The sequence below is a fragment of the Corvus kubaryi genome, unplaced genomic scaffold (assembly GCF_017639235.1).
Source record: "Corvus kubaryi isolate FWS band 111438036 unplaced genomic scaffold, C.kubaryi_AGA036_p1.0 37397, whole genome shotgun sequence".
In the NCBI taxonomy this organism is placed as follows: domain Eukaryota; kingdom Metazoa; phylum Chordata; class Aves; order Passeriformes; family Corvidae; genus Corvus; species Corvus kubaryi.
Genome location: NW_024581136.1, coordinates 20,374,255 through 20,389,289, shown reverse-complemented (window position 1 = coordinate 20,389,289; position 15,035 = coordinate 20,374,255). Strand labels below are relative to the sequence as shown.

The following is a 15,035-nucleotide window of genomic DNA, read 5'->3' as shown; positions in this document are numbered from 1 at the left end:
ATAAAGCCCTGAGACCTGAGCCCTCCAGGAATGGCACCCAAACAGCTGAGAGCAGCTCCAGGGGAGAGGGGCAGGGCAGGGAGACTCCAAACTCCCCAGGGGCAGCTGAGAGCCAGGGGACAGCAGCAGTCCCTCCCTGGCTCATCCATGACCATTTACTGCAGCTGCTGCGTGGCCGCCCAGCTGCACCCCCAGGACACAAACATCCAAAGCTTCCTCAGTTTTGCCCTCCCAACAGCAGCACATCCACAGCCCGTGTCCCACTCTGGCACAAGGGTCAAGCCACGGCGTGTAAGAAAACCAAGTTCAGTTTCCACACATTTGGCATCCAACAGGCAGTAAAAAAAAAAAAAAAAGCTTTATATTTTATTTCTTGTAAAAATCTTTGAACACATGCAGACTAAAACCAGTGTAAGAAAGTCTCCACCATGTTTAAACAAATAACTATACTTAAATATAAGCGTCTGCAATTGACTGGTATAAAAATAAGGTACGTTTTGCTTTTTTACAGAAATCCTTTCTCCAGTTCTCAGCTCAATAAACAATACACAACTCTAATACATACAGTGAACCTGATCGTTTGCCACCTCTGGGATACTGCTAAGGTATTATGTGCAAAAGTTGATAACAGTTTCTTTCCCAAAAGAAAAGTCTTCTACACCTTTCAGAAACCGAGATTTGGGTTGAAGCTGCCCCAGCCCCGTGCAGTCCCCGTGCCGTGCCGCAGCCCGTGGGCTCAGCGCCGGTGCCGGCCGTGCCCCGAGCGGCCGCTGCTGTGGTGCTTCCCGCCCTTGTGGGAGCGCTCGAAGGAGCGCGAGCGCTCGCGCCGCTCCCGGTGGTGGCCGCGCTCGTGCCGGTGCTTCTTGGCCGCCTCCGAGTGCTCCCGGGATTTGCTCTGCGAGCGGGAGCGGGACTTTTTCCGCTTGTGGCCGTGTCTGCTGGCGCCCTTGAGCTCCTCGCGGCCGTGCTTGGCCTTGGCGTGGGGCGAGCCGTGGTTGTGGTGCCGCCGCGGGCTCCCGCTGTGGCTGCGCGAGCGGCTGCGCGAGCGGGAGCTGTACGTGCCCGACAGGCTCCGCCGGTTGTTGTAGCTGCGCGAGAGGAAAGGGTTACAGCGTGTGCCCAACACCAGCAAAGTCAAACAGAAATCAGCGCTCAGAGCTTCCAAGCTACTGGAAGAAATCAGACTTTGCCCCACAGGGATGAGTGAGGGCGGACAGAGAATGTCTTGGGACACACAACCTGCCCCATGGAAGGCTGGGGTCGGTGATGTGGCATTTAAGGTCCTTCCAACCCCAACCACTCTGTGAGTCTTTTAGCTGAGCTCATTTGAAAACAAACAGCTCAAACTAAAACCAGAATGCAGCACCTTTTGTCCACCTTGTCAAGGGTCTTCCCTCAACAGCAGATCACTAACTGGGTATTGCCTTTTTCCTTCAGCAATGCTTTGGGGAACACAGAGATCCAAGCTGGCAGCCTCCAATTTAGATGTGAGCCTGAAGATTCTTCGAATATTCCCATCTAAAGGCAGCAGCTCTCACTGCATTCCCCTCTCCCCGTCCCAGGAGAGGGGCAGAGTCCTGAAGAGCCAGGCACTGCACCAGGGAGCACTGACACAAGGAAGCTGCCACACCTGGAGCACTTCTCCCCCTTCCAAGGGCACTGTGCTCCCAAAGACTGCTCTCACTTGTAATGGTATCCTTGTGAAGACTATCCAATGAGGGAAGACTAACCCCAGCCCACCTCAGACTCCTCAGGTACAGTGCAGTTAGGACAGGCTTAAGCTTCCATTTTACAGCCTGAACTCTTAAGAGCTGCTCCACACCCAGAACCAAGAGCCTGAAGTCAAGCCAAGCCTCCCCCCTTTTGCTGGGCAGCACTTGGGAGTGCCCCTGGCTCTGAGAAGTGCAAAGCCCTGCTGAAATACCCTGTATTTACAGGACTAAGTGTGACAAAACCCACGAGCCCCCCAGTGCAGCCCCCAGCCCCACTCACTGCCTGCGGGGGGTGTGGGAGCGGGAGCGGGACTTTGTCCGGGAGCGGGACCGGCTGGCGCTTCTGCTGCTCCGGCTCCTCTTGCTCTCCTTCCGCAGCCTGCGGGACAAACCAGCACTGCTCAGGCACTGCCACCCCAGCGAGAGCTCCCCAGGAGCTCCCTGGGCTTCAGCTGAAAGCACTGCTACTGAAGCCTTCTCTTACCAGGAGGGGAGTTTTACCTACCCGTTGTAAGGGCTCTTTGACGTTTGCTGCCTCTCTTCTGGCTCTTTTTTGATGGTTTTGGTATTCACAGACACCGGAGATTTCTCCTCAGCTTTTACTTCTCTTGGGGAAGCTAAGAATTAAATTTCAATTCAAAGTTAGCTCTTTATTCATCCTTTGTCATAAACACACTGTACATCCCTGAGACACCTTCACCAGGACTTGCACTAAGTGTAGATATGAACTCCACAGCTATTATTTCATCCCATCTCTCCATTTATATTCACTCCTGGAATGGGATATTCATGGGGACACCCTCTGCCCATGAAGGAGGAGCAGCACTGTGACCTTCAGAGCACACAGCCAGGCTCATGTGGGGCCAAAAGGTACAAAACAAAAGCTGCCCTCGTGGCCCACAATACAGAATTGTTACCCTGACACTTATTTCCAATGCTATAGAGAAAGGATTAAGCCTGCCCAGCAAAACTACAGATTTCATCTTTACATTAATGGCACAAATACAAATGAGCAACAAATAAAATCATCTAGTCAGGATGTCAGTGTGTCTCTAGACAGTTGGTACAGCCCAGAGGTGGATTCCCCTTTCATGGAAGGGCTGTTAAGCCCACCACAGCTCCTGCTTTCAGACTCTCCCAACCCTGGCTCCCTCCTCACAGAAATGAAACACTTTCCTTGTTCAGTGAGAAATTTACACTTCCCAGCCCAAAGACCTCTGAAAACTCAGGACTCTTCAGGAGAAACCATGAGAGTTCAGACAGACTGGCAGTTCAAAATACGTGCTCCAATTCATTCCCTCTGATGCCAAGGCAGTGCTGGGCCTGTCCCCCCCCATTTCCTGCCCACCAGCTGTCTGCCCTCACTGCACCACACAGTTGCCAAGTACATTAAAAACCAACCAGTGGAGGGAATTTTCACAGATACCTGCTGCAAAAAGGGGCCATGAAGGCTACTGCAGCACCCTCAAATCAAATCCAGAAAGGCTCTCTTCACATCACAGAACACACAGCAACTCCTGCTTCAGTCTCTTAAGGGTGCATATTATTCATGTATCACTCTCTTATCTGGGGAAATATGGCATAAAGCATCCCTTTCCCCTCTAATCTGGTTTTAAAATCTATGTTAAAAAAAAAAAATTGCCTTGCTGCTTCATTCTGTGAGAAAGCCTGAACTGCCTAACAGCTCAAAAAGCAAACCTCCTTTATTTTTACACAAATACTTATCACACAGTATCATGCAAGTTTCTGTTCAGAAAACAAGCTTACATGGTTTGGATGCAGGAGAAAAGCCACCCAGCGTTGAGAGTGCTGGAGTTCCATCTGGATTTAAACCTTTTGCCTTCAGTTTTGCTTCCTGTAGTGCCATTTTCCTCTTTTCTACTTCTTTATCCAGAAATTCGTAATTGGGCTGTGGAAGTAACAACCAGGTAAGAAGCTGAACTAATGTAATTCATATTTTCATCTCCTTTTACTGAGTTGGCTTTTAATGATCTGTCCAGTAATGTAACTTCCAGAATTTGTTCTCTCCTTCGAGGAACCTTCCCCATTAGTACATCTGTATTAGTCATTCCCAAACTTTTCTGGACCACCATAACTCAGCTCAAGCTGCACTGAGCCTCAAGCAAGAAAATCCAATATGTCAAACTCACCTTCTTTCTGGTATAAAGCTTCAGAGTTGTTAGGCAGATCTCCTGAATCTCCTCTTCTGTGGTGCCAAAGAGCAGGAACCAGTGGGGACGGGTAGGCAGTGGGATCTGAAAATCGAACAAGGGGAAGCGTAATGGAGATTTCAGGCCAGGTTTTGCTGAAGTATTTCCATGAATTTTCTTTAAGCCAGACCAGCAGCAGTGCTCAGGGCAGCCAGTGCTCACCTGCAGGGCTCTAGCAGCGAGGTAAATGCACGCGCACGCGATGGTCTCCGGCTGGAAGCGAACAAACACGTTCGTCCGGAGGCTGTCGTTCATGTAATTCCTAAAAAACAAAGCAGCAGAGGTCTGATCTCTGGTTTGCTTTTCTTTTAGAGGATAACAACACTGGAGACTCAATTGACTTTATTATTTTTTCTGTTGTTATACGAAACGTGATTTCTTTTGGATGACTGTGTTGGATGTTTACATGTGTCACTTTGTACCAGTATGCACCGCTGCCACTGGTTTAAACCCAAGGCAGTAACGTACAGCAGTAAATTCAAGAAGTGTGGAATGGTTACTCCCGAGGTTAAATTATCCTGGGAAGTGTCCACTGAGTTAGAATTTAACTACTTTGCATCCGTCCAGCTGATTGTCTTAAACACCAAAGGGTTTGTATTTAAAAATCAATGTAGAACTCAAGTGCCACCAGGAGAGCAAGGTGTTATTTTCAACCTACCATGTTCCAGAGGCTACGTGCAACCTACGGAGTTCATAAAACTCCGACTGCATTTTAATTTTGTGTGCCTTGAGTCACATCAACTTCATCCAGGGAGATGCATCCCATTTGCTCACTATTGGAAAAGACCTGTGAGTTAGACCTGGACCCCCACTCCCCTGAGCTCCTGTTCTTGCACAGGGCTGGCACTGCCAAGCAACACACGCCCAGAGATACCGAGAACAGCAGAGTTCCACGGATTTCTAAATTCCCAAGCTATGGGAAAGAGGAACAGTAGTCAGTCAGTGAGGACTCTACACCCCCATGCCCAGCCTGGCTGCTAAGTGAACATGCTGCATGCACTGTCCTCCTCTGTTTAACTCAAGTTTAAATGTTAAATCAACTAAAGAAATGCTGGTAGAACCGTCCCCCACGTGTCCTTTAACATACAGCAGGTAGGCAACAAAGACATCGAGAAACAGTTGTAACAGTTACTTCTAGAACCAAATATACAAATCCTGGCGCCAGGACAGAACTAGGAGGTGCTGCCCGATGGCAGTGAACTCGCTGAGGCTTGCACTGGCTTGGCTGGAGAGAAGGGCAGCCAAAGCAGCCATCCCCAGGTCATGGGCTGAGGTGCAGAGGGCAGAGCTCTATGACTTACCAGCAGGGACTACCCTTCAATCAAAGAGTAGAAAAAAGAACAAAGTTAAATTGAGTTCTCCATTGCTACGCTGGAATCAAGCCATGAAAATAGTAAGCAGAAACAAGCACCACAAGATTTTCCAAATGTATTTGGGTGGTAACTTACATCTCATTGCTTTGCATAGGGATCAGTAGGCTTGTTATTTCTGCTACTATTTTCCTGGCTAGGAAAAGAATGGAAAACAGCAAACTTACCAGGCTGTCTGTACCAGGGTTTGATTACGTTCACATTCTAGGACTTGTAAATACATAACAATGATCTGAGGAATAAGGGGGGGAAGAGAAAAAAGACTCAGTTTCAACATATAAAGCAGGAGTAGGGAAGTAAATATATACATATGTTAAAAAAAAATAAAATCAAACACTATGCCCAAGCAATGGGGGCTCCTTCTCTCCAAGCACACACACTCATGTTACCCACAGACAATTCTTATTTCACTACTTTTCCGTGCTTTTCACACCAGCCACCTTCACCCTTTCTAAGGGAAATGACTTCTACTAAAGTCAACAGGGCTGTTTGCCCAAGTACTCTGGCAAAAACACAATTAACTACAGAGGAATAAAGAGAAGAATCCAGGTCGTTCTGACACCTGTGTTTCTTGTTCCACAGCTCCCAGTGATGCCACCAAGGTAGAGTAAGAATTACAATTACATTATTGTTGAGAACTCACCTTATGAGGATGCTTGACATGAACACAAAATCCCAACTCCTTCAGTACCCTCCTTTCTGCTTTGATTACTTGATTTTTGGTGTTTATGTAGTTCTGATCAAGTATCAGGGGGCTTGGAGTCCTATAGTTTGCAAGAAATAAAATCAAAACTGTTTTGCATATCCAAAAATAACGGCAACTCTGTTTTCCCTTCCAACCAACTAATGGCAACAGAAACCGGTTTTCAACTCCTGCAAGCAAGTTTAAGCATTAATCTTGTGCTGTCCAAGTTTAGATAAACTAGTTTAGTTGCTGCTTTTGGCTAGCTAAAGATTAGATGGCTGAGATTAAAAAAAAAATAACCTTCTGCTCCTGTGTATGCAAACTGCACTGCTCCAGCTGCTGGAAGGAGTTGGCTTGATGGGGCACGCCCAAGAACATTTCCTCTCTGTGGCAGAGGTGGCAGGAGTCCTTTGCCAGGCAAGATTTCAAAGCAGAAGTAAACCAGAACAGGGTTCTTACTGGTACTAAAGTAGCAACTCGTGCTTTAGAAATGGCAGTTTCCTATGCAGCTGGAAGAGCAGCTGAATCACCCTTCAGAGAAGCCAGCCCTGCCCTGTGATGTGCGAAAAGCTGAGTGAAGCACAGAATCACCCTGGGAAACGGGGACAGACCTGCCGGGGACTCTGGGCCTGCACCCTCTCCAGCCGTACCAGGGATGTTCCTGCTGTTTGCATTTGCAAAACAACAGCTCATTTAGAGAGAGATTTCAAACTCCAGCACAGTCAAGCCCTAATTCCTTCCAAATCCAACCCCTGAACTGTCCAGAGCATGTTTAACCACAGTAACCTTCTGTACACTTTATGCACAGGTGTCACACGCCATTGCATATTCTTTGCTTTGTCCGTGCTTAGACTCGACCTTTCAACATTCCACATGGGATATTTTAATCCACTTCCTCCTGAAGACAGATCAGCTTTTTCCCTGTAATATGCCTCACACATTCCATGTGCTTTCCAAAGCAGAATAATGTTTTTGCAGCTCATTATGCTCTAATAAACCACAGTCTGTACATGATACACCCCAAGCACTGGTGACAAATTTATTTTACATTACCTTCAAAAGAAAAAAAAGTAATGCAAAGTGGATTCAAAATACAGTTTTTGTTGTATCAGACAAAATATTTCACTGCCAACCTGCAAATTCCACGAGTGGATCTTACTTCTCTTCCCTGATAGGTCACAGAGCAGAAAAAAACACTCAAAAAAACAAGGTTCCCACCCCAGGAAGAAAAGGTCAATTTAATGACAAGGCTGGATGAGCTCCCCAACTTCAACAATCCAGTTTATGGCATGACCTCTGCAGTCACCTGGACAGACACGGATTGCCACGGGCAAAGGACACAACAAACCTCCCTAATAAAAGCATCTTGTTGTACAACCATGCACGTGAAGCATGAGCTGTCCCTGCTCTTCCCAAGGGGCTGAGATGCAGCGCCCAGCTCTGGAATGAACGACTGCAGCTTCCTGGTACAATTCAAGTACTGACTCATTATACAAATTACCAGGTTTTCCACGTTCCATCAGAGTAACTTCTCTAGTTAAGTGTGTTACTCTCACTCATCAGGAAAAGTTAATTTTCAGCTCCTCTAAATAAAACCAGACTTGGGGGATTTTTTTGTTTTATTTATGGTTGGCTGTTTTTCTTTTCTCCCCATAAATTAACTGAAAAAGAAAAGGTTTTCAAGCCTCTTTAAGGTAACTACTTCAGTGAGGAGCTGATTTTGTCTGAACACTCCAGTACTACAGAGATGGGCTGAACACAGTGCTCTGGAGTGGGACAATGGAACAACCAAGCTGAGTTCTTCCCATCAGTGAAACTGATTCACTTCCAACCCATTCCTGTCAATTTTACTTGTGTTGATAATGTTTCCTTCAGTATTTCTCTCCTCAGTTTCATCTTGAGATCACTGGCATTAACAGGATCTGCAGAGCAGCATCCAGAGTGAGTTCAGGCATCCAGGCTGTTTGTTTGCAGAAAACTTCATCACAGGTAGGAGATCTTGGGTTAAACACTTAGGACAGCCATGACTTCCAGTCTATTAAAAAAATCTCCAGTGGGATTGCACAGGACCCTGCATCCCCTGAGAGCCCTGAAGTTAAGGTGGCTCCAAGTGCAGCAGGACAGACATGAGCCTTTACTGTAGTTTAAGTTTTCACTGTCCTCACACAGGGCCACGGGATCAGCACCAACAGTTCACACTTGGCACATGTTCCACAGCACAGGGACAGGAAACCCAACATACCAAGTGTGCTTTGCTTTACTCTGCTGTCCCACATTCCTTTGGTCACAAGTCCTAGAGACCTACAGCCCTAAGGAAGCCATGAAAACCATCAGTTTATCCAGACAAGATTTCCAAACAAATGCAACCTTTTATCCACTTATGGAAGAACAAAAACCCCCAGAAGTGGTTTACTGCACCTTATTACTGGCAAAAGTCAAGTTCTCCACTGCATTGATTCGTTAATTTAATACTTTTGCCATAAAATCCGCAAGGCTGGTAAATAATCATTTACAAGTCAGAAACTTCAGAGATTCCCCTTTGAAAAACTTCTTTGCTTTCTACTAAGAAAAAAGAGGAACTCTGCCACTGCATTTGCTGCACTTAATTCTCAGTCCAAGAATTATCTTAGGGTCAACTAAGAAACCAGAGAAAAAGAATTTGTAAACTTATATATGAAATATAAGCTTCAAACCCTGTACAGCCAAGGAGTCTTGCAAATTCTTACTTGGAATCTGTTCCTACAGACCAGCACTAGAGCTCCAGGCAAGACTTTAAGAACAGAGCACACAGTGGCCCCTCTGGGAAGTCAATCAAACACTTAAGATGCAAAACTTGATTGGGATTTAGATTGCGTAACAACCCAAAAGATTAACACACACTGTAATGTGTTTGTAACAGTAAATAAATTAAAAATACCTTTTTTTAAAATCACTCTGACAAATGAGACCTAAGTTCTCCACACAGCTGCAGCTTCATCTGGTGCAATAATAAACTTTGATGGCTTTGACGTGACTAATACTTGGAGGAACAGTGCCCTGCGTGGAGTTTTGTTCCTAATGAGCAAAGCACTTGTGACAAGTACAGCAGAGCACCAGCACCTCATTTCAAAGAGCAGATATCTGTTATGCTGGTCAGCAAAAGATCACCAGTTCTGTGTTTGTCTCCAGGATCACAAACACAAGCAGCACAGGTTTGCAGGACAGTCTGAAGGCACTAAGAATGTGTGTCATTAACGCAGCCCCACTGCAGGGCCCCTGAGTGAGGAACAGCTGACTGAGCACCTCAAAGCACCATGTGAGATTACAGCACCACACGAGTCACATTTCCAGTCTCAGGACTTTCTGCAGCTTTCAGGCACAGTTAAAAGAAATATAATCAACTTCAAACTACATTCTACAAGTTAAACAACAGTTGCACTTTGCTCAGAACACAGAGGTTTTGGCACACAGTTATTTAAAAAGCAGTTTTTCCATAGTACGAGCTTTTCTCCATGCACACAAACATTTTTACATGCAGTTCTACATCACATATGCTCGTCAAAGATCCCAAAGAAAATATGCTTGTCCAAAACACTTATTTAGCTTTTTCTTACTTCTCAGCATTTGAAATACCACCTCAGTTGACTACATGTCTCATAAAAAGAAAATTCCAATGCAATTCCCAGTTCTGCAAACAGGTACATAGAAGGGACTGCTTACATCATAATTGATAAAAACGTACAAATTCAAGACTTCCGCACCCTTGTTTTACTGTGAATTCAAACTGCAATTATACAGAGCCAGAAAGTGGAACTAAGAACCCAAAACTGGTTAAGAAAGAAAGCAAAGCCTACCCAAACTACCCCAAATGTGTGCAGGTTAAGAGCTTCAGTTAACAGAAATGCTAGACTGAAAAAGAAAGTACAGCAGCCTGTTTCAGTTCTGGGTTGTGTGTGTGAGAGACTAACTATAGCCTAAGTGTTAGCTTCAGTAAAAAATAAAAAAGATTAAGCTAGTATTCTAAAAACCTGGACAGCAAAGAAAAAAGCTTATAACAAGATACAGGAGTTCTTCCAAATGGTTCACCAGCGGCCAACCTGTTAGTCCCCCGATTCCAGTGACCTATGCTCAGAGCACTGGCTTCTCCTTGGGGATTTTCGATACTTCACTCACTGTTGCCATGACGACAGCTTCATCTTTATGTACCACTCCACATCACCCAGGCTTTGGTAAATGTAGCTGGTCGCTGTATAGTCGGTTGCAAGGGAAAAAAGAGTTGAAGTTAATAACGTGTACAGGTGATGGAATTGTCAGCTTGTAAAAAGTACAGAAAAACGTTTACATCCTGCTTGCTAAAAAAAAAAAAGGGGAGGGGGTGTGCAAGTCTGAATGTCAGACTGCAGCATTTTTAAGGTTCATTTCATGCAGATTCACTCAGAATCGCAGAGCAACAATACCCATTTCTCCCGAAAATAATGGGTAGCAGTGCACGATTTCTCTGGACATGATGCACTTTAGGCACCACGTAACATGCACAAGTTGGGATTTGGAACAGGCTAGCTGGAAAGATTTAAATTCACAGGTTAAGTTCAGTTTCTCTGATCCTTCACACAGCACAAAGAAACAACTAATTCATATTCTTGATGCAAAGAAAAGCAAGGCATATGATTAATTAACCTTCACTGCCTGGATGGAGGCCAGAACGTTACTAATCACTGAGCCTGCTCCAGTAATTCCAATAACCAGACTCCCTTAATAACTGCGAAGACAATCCCACTGAATTCACACCCGGCATAACTCCACACAGCTCTCTTGGGGCCATCAGGGATAACAGCTTTAAAAGCCAGACAGAACAAAGCTAAATTCCAAAGGATAACACCGACTCTTTCTTCTTGGATCTAAAACTAACTAGAACAGCACCATCAGGAGGCAATAAAAGCCGAAGCTCTGGCTTCAACAGAAGCATAACCAGGATAAAGACACCAACAAACAGCTGGTTTCCTTCGGGATTTCTACTCTGTTTCTCAGAAAAGGTTCAACAACACTGAAGTTTAAATTCCTGCCGTAACCTGGTGACACACGGCAGAGAAATAAAGTATGAATTTAACAGTGTAGCTGAAAACAAAATCCTTTTGTAGCTACAGAGTACCTAGAACTTTAAGCAATCAGCCACCAGAGGCAAAGTTGAAGCCTCCAATCCCAGACTGCAATACTGCTGCCCGACAAAATTAAGGAGATTTGTGTTTAACAGCAACTTAGAGAACTCCTTCCCTTCAACCACTCCTTGCTCCTTTCAAGGCATCGTTAATTTGCTTTACACATGAAAAATGTTGCTTTACACACAAAAAGCAGCATTAAGTCCTCATAACTTGGACAGCTCTACACCACCTGCACAGGCGCACGGCACCAGAACAACGCAGCTCACACTTTCTACACCTAAAAATGCCTTCAGCCTCCCAGACTCAATGGCACATTCCTCACCATTAAAGCTGCAAACACTGCAGGCCAAATCAGACCTTTCTTCAGGTACTCTCTAAAATGGCTTTTTTTGGAAAGTAACACTATCACCACTGAAAATTCAGCTTCTTCTCAACAGGTACTTTCTTAGCACCACAACCACACTTGGGCAGCCACAGACTAATGACAGAAAAGCATCACAACTGCTGAATACGCTTAAAAATCTGGAGAATACGCAGCAACTTGCTAACTGGCCACTTACACCTAAGACTACCTCACAACAACTACAAGACATCAAAAAAATCAACAAACAGACCTGAAACCACAACCATGAATATAAAACTAGAACAATACCTGTCAACCATAACCTGTAGCTAAATCAACAACGAAAACGGGTCTACCACGTGAACAAAAGCAGAAGCAGCCGGGATTGCACTGTACTGCCTACACAGCAGCCAACGGGCACTCCCTTCTCAATTTTAGGTCGTTGAACTTAGCCTGGAAAAATACTGTGAATTGAGAACTGCAACGTACATTAGTGGTAACAGGTGCTTATGCTCATAACGAAGCTGATCTTACCTTTTTGCTCTTAACTGCCGCAAGTGATGGAACACGTTGATCACGTCCCTTATCCGACGAGGCGCCTCTTCGATTTTGGACGCGAGATTGATGCAGGCCATAGCAACAATCTGAAAAGAAGCCCCGTTTCCGTTAAGCAAATAGCTTTTAACCCAGATAAAATCAGAATTACATAACTAAGAAGCAAATCTGCCGGTCTGGAAGCGAGCGGCCTGTGTAGCGCGTGGCCGCCCCATCCGCCCTCCCCCGGTACCCTCGGTCCGCGCTCACCTCGAAGCTGTGCTTGACGAAGGACTTCGAATAGAAGAAACGATGAAACAGCACCTGCCCCGTCGCCATGGCCACCTGTGAGGGCAGAGGAGGAGGAGGGAGAAGGAGCCGAGTCAGTGCCCTGGCCCAGCCGCCGCCATTTTGTGTGAGGCACCGCCGCCCCCCCGCGCCGCCTCACGCCCTTCCCGCCGCCACAATGGCGGCGCCCGCCCTTCCCTTCCCTTCCTCCCCTGCCCCTCCGCAAGCCCCGGCAAGGGCTCACCTGCGGCAGCCGCAGCAGGATCCCGGCCGCCTGGATGAGCTCGCAGCCCAGGATGCGCAGGTCGGTCTCGCACTGCAGGTCCAGCCCGTCCTGCATGGAGGGGGTGGGCGAGAGGCGCTCCTCAGGGATCAGCGAGTGGTCGATGGTCAGCGACACCTCGGAGTAGAGCCGGTCGCCGATGAGGATGCCCGGGGCGGCGGGGGGCGGCGGGACGGGGGCGGCAGGCGCGGCGGGGCCCGGGTGCGCGGCGGCCATGGCGGCGGAGCGGGCGCTGGGTCTGGGTCCGCTCCCGGGAGCGGCCGCGCGCCGACTGCGCGGCCCCGCGCGTGACGCACCCGCCAGCGCCGCGCGCGCGGGGGACGGCGGGAAAAAAGAGTCCGCGGGACACGCCCCGGGACCGGGAACAGGGAACGGGACCGGGACAGGGATCGGGAACGGGACCGGCTTTAAACCGGTGCAGAGTAACTGGGTGTGCGCCGCAGCAGCGAGGGAGCGGGAACGATGCTGGATAAACTGCGGTGTAATCACAGCTGAAAAGGATCGTTCAGGGTCAATCCACTGCAGCCGTGTCATGGGCGGAGACACGGTACAGAATAGGTACATAAAACACAGAAATTGCGCATAGGTGGTTAAGCAGGCCTCGTGTCCTGGATCAAAGCCCTGTCTTAGAGCTTTTGGTGCTCGAAATACGTCACATAGACAAAAAAAAACCCCCGAACCTGAATAAAAAGGTGATTGTGGGCAAAAGGTGGGCTGCGCCGTTCCAGACGGGAAACGTCCAGCGGAAAGTTACCTCCAACTTCATTTATTAAGGAAAAGCAAAATAAAAATGAACCAGCTCCTGCAGTTTTAAACGCTGTGGGTAATAAATTCACAATAAATGAAACATTCCCACATGGAGCAGCCGCTTACCGCCCTCACGGCGGAAGAGCACAGCGGCCGCGCACGCCGCACCCGCCGCTGCCTCCGGGTACCGCGCGCCCGAACGCCAACCGGGCGGTGCCAGCGGTGGCTCAGCGCTCGTGGCCAGGCCCGCCTGTCGCGACATCCCCCGCTGTCGCGACCACACGGGACGCGGCGAGCGGGAAAGCTCCGGCGGTTGCGTCACTTCTGGGAAGGGCCGCAGCACAGCCCGCGCCGCGCGCCGCAGATCCCTCCGCCGCCGTAACCGCACGCGCGCGCTAACTGGGAAATCCCGCCCCCCGCGCCGGCCGCGGCCTCTGATTGGCTCGTTGGGTTTGAGTGGCACCGGCCCCTCAGAGGCCGTGCCCGCCATGTTGTGTGGGGAGCGGGCGGCGGCCCCGCCCCGCCCCGCCCCTGGCCTCGGGGGTCTCTCGGGAACGGTCAGAGACTCCCAAGAGGTTGGAAAAAACCTCCAGGATCGAGTCCGAGCGGTGCCTGTTCTCCACCTTGTCCCCAGCCCAGAGCACTGAGTGCCACATCCAGGCCTTCCTTGGGCACCTCCAGGGATGGGCACTCCACACCTCCCTGGGCAGCCCCTGCCAAGGCCTGAGCACCCTTTCCATGGGGAAATTCCTGCTGCTGTCCACCCTGAGCCTGCCCTGGCCCAGCCTGAGGCCGTTCCCTCTCCTCCTGTCCCTGTTCCCTGCGAGCAGAGCCCGACCCCCCCGGCTGCCCCCTCCTGTCAGGGACTTGTGCAGAGCCACAAGGTCCCCCCTGAGCCTCCTTTGCTCCAGCCTGAGCCCCTTCCCAGCTCCCTCAGGATCCACGGGATCAGCCGTGAGGAGGGGGCTGAGGTGCTCGAGGTCTGCTCATCCTCCTCACAGGGTGTGGAGCAGCGCCTTATTTTGTGTCATGGTTACAGTCATTAATAAACTTCCCCGTTTTTACAAGCACGTCCTTTAGAAAGCTCTCCACAGTGTGATTTTTATCCTTCTTTTCCAAAAATAGTTTGGGGCTTGAAAGTCTGTAACTATCACCAAAGTAGTTAACGGAAATAAAGCATTTAGTTGGGAGCAGTTATATGTGCAGGTTCATGACTCAGCAGTGATTCTGGCTGTTTGGAAAGGACGCTATTTATTATTCAGTTATTTGGAAGAGTTCACCCAATTTTCCTGGCCCTTTGACAAGCTCCCCTCCTATAGCCGTGTGCTGTACAATCCCTGGGATTTTAAAAACAATTTTACAGGGAATAAAAAAAAAAATCTCACCACCAACCTGGAAGAGCACCGGCCTTTTAGAAACCTGGAACAGTCTTTGGAGTTGTCATAACAGAGCCAAAAAAAGTCCTGTGAACCCACAACACTGGTGCTAAACACCTCTGCAATGGCAAAAAGCAATTTACAGCCCACGGAATGCACTGAAGGTTAAAGAAATAGTAATGAAAAGGAGAGCTGGGAAAAGTTGAGTCAGTTCTCTGACCCTCAGATTATTCTGAAGTGAAAATCCTGGGTTTACGTGGTATTTGCAGAAGGCGAGCAGCACTTTCCATTCCCCTCCCACCGCGTGCCAAAGGGGCTGGAGAGGAGGAAAAACGAGTCATGGAAGCAG

The 15,035-nt window shown here is 48.2% G+C and overlaps 1 protein-coding gene across 1 annotated transcript; it reads right to left on the bottom strand.

Annotated features, from left to right (window-relative positions):
• Positions 1-353: 353 nt before the first annotated feature.
• CCNL1 (cyclin L1) lies at positions 354-12,794 on the bottom strand. The gene is made up of 11 exons (XM_042041874.1): positions 12,525-12,794; positions 12,263-12,337; positions 11,993-12,102; positions 5,936-6,056; positions 5,460-5,524; positions 4,085-4,184; positions 3,863-3,967; positions 3,480-3,621; positions 2,218-2,329; positions 1,993-2,091; positions 354-1,088 (listed from the first exon to the last, which is right to left on the bottom strand). Exons 1-11 carry the CDS (start codon positions 12,777-12,779, stop codon positions 737-739), a joined length of 1,536 nt encoding a protein of 511 aa, XP_041897808.1. The 5' UTR covers positions 12,780-12,794; the 3' UTR covers positions 354-736.
• Positions 12,795-15,035: the final 2,241 nt, after the last annotated feature.

Coding starts and splice junctions, on each gene's coding strand:
- CCNL1 (XM_042041874.1), bottom strand. CDS start 12,779: ATGGCCGCCGCGCACCCGGGCCCCGCCGCGCCTGCCGCCCCCGTCCCG. Junction 12,338..12,524: donor TCCTGCTGCGGCTGCCGCAG/GTGAGCCCTTGC, acceptor CTGCCCTCACAG/GTGGCCATGGCGACGGGGCA. Junction 3,968..4,084: donor TCGCTGCTAGAGCCCTGCAG/GTGAGCACTGGC, acceptor TTCGATTTTCAG/ATCCCACTGCCTACCCGTCC.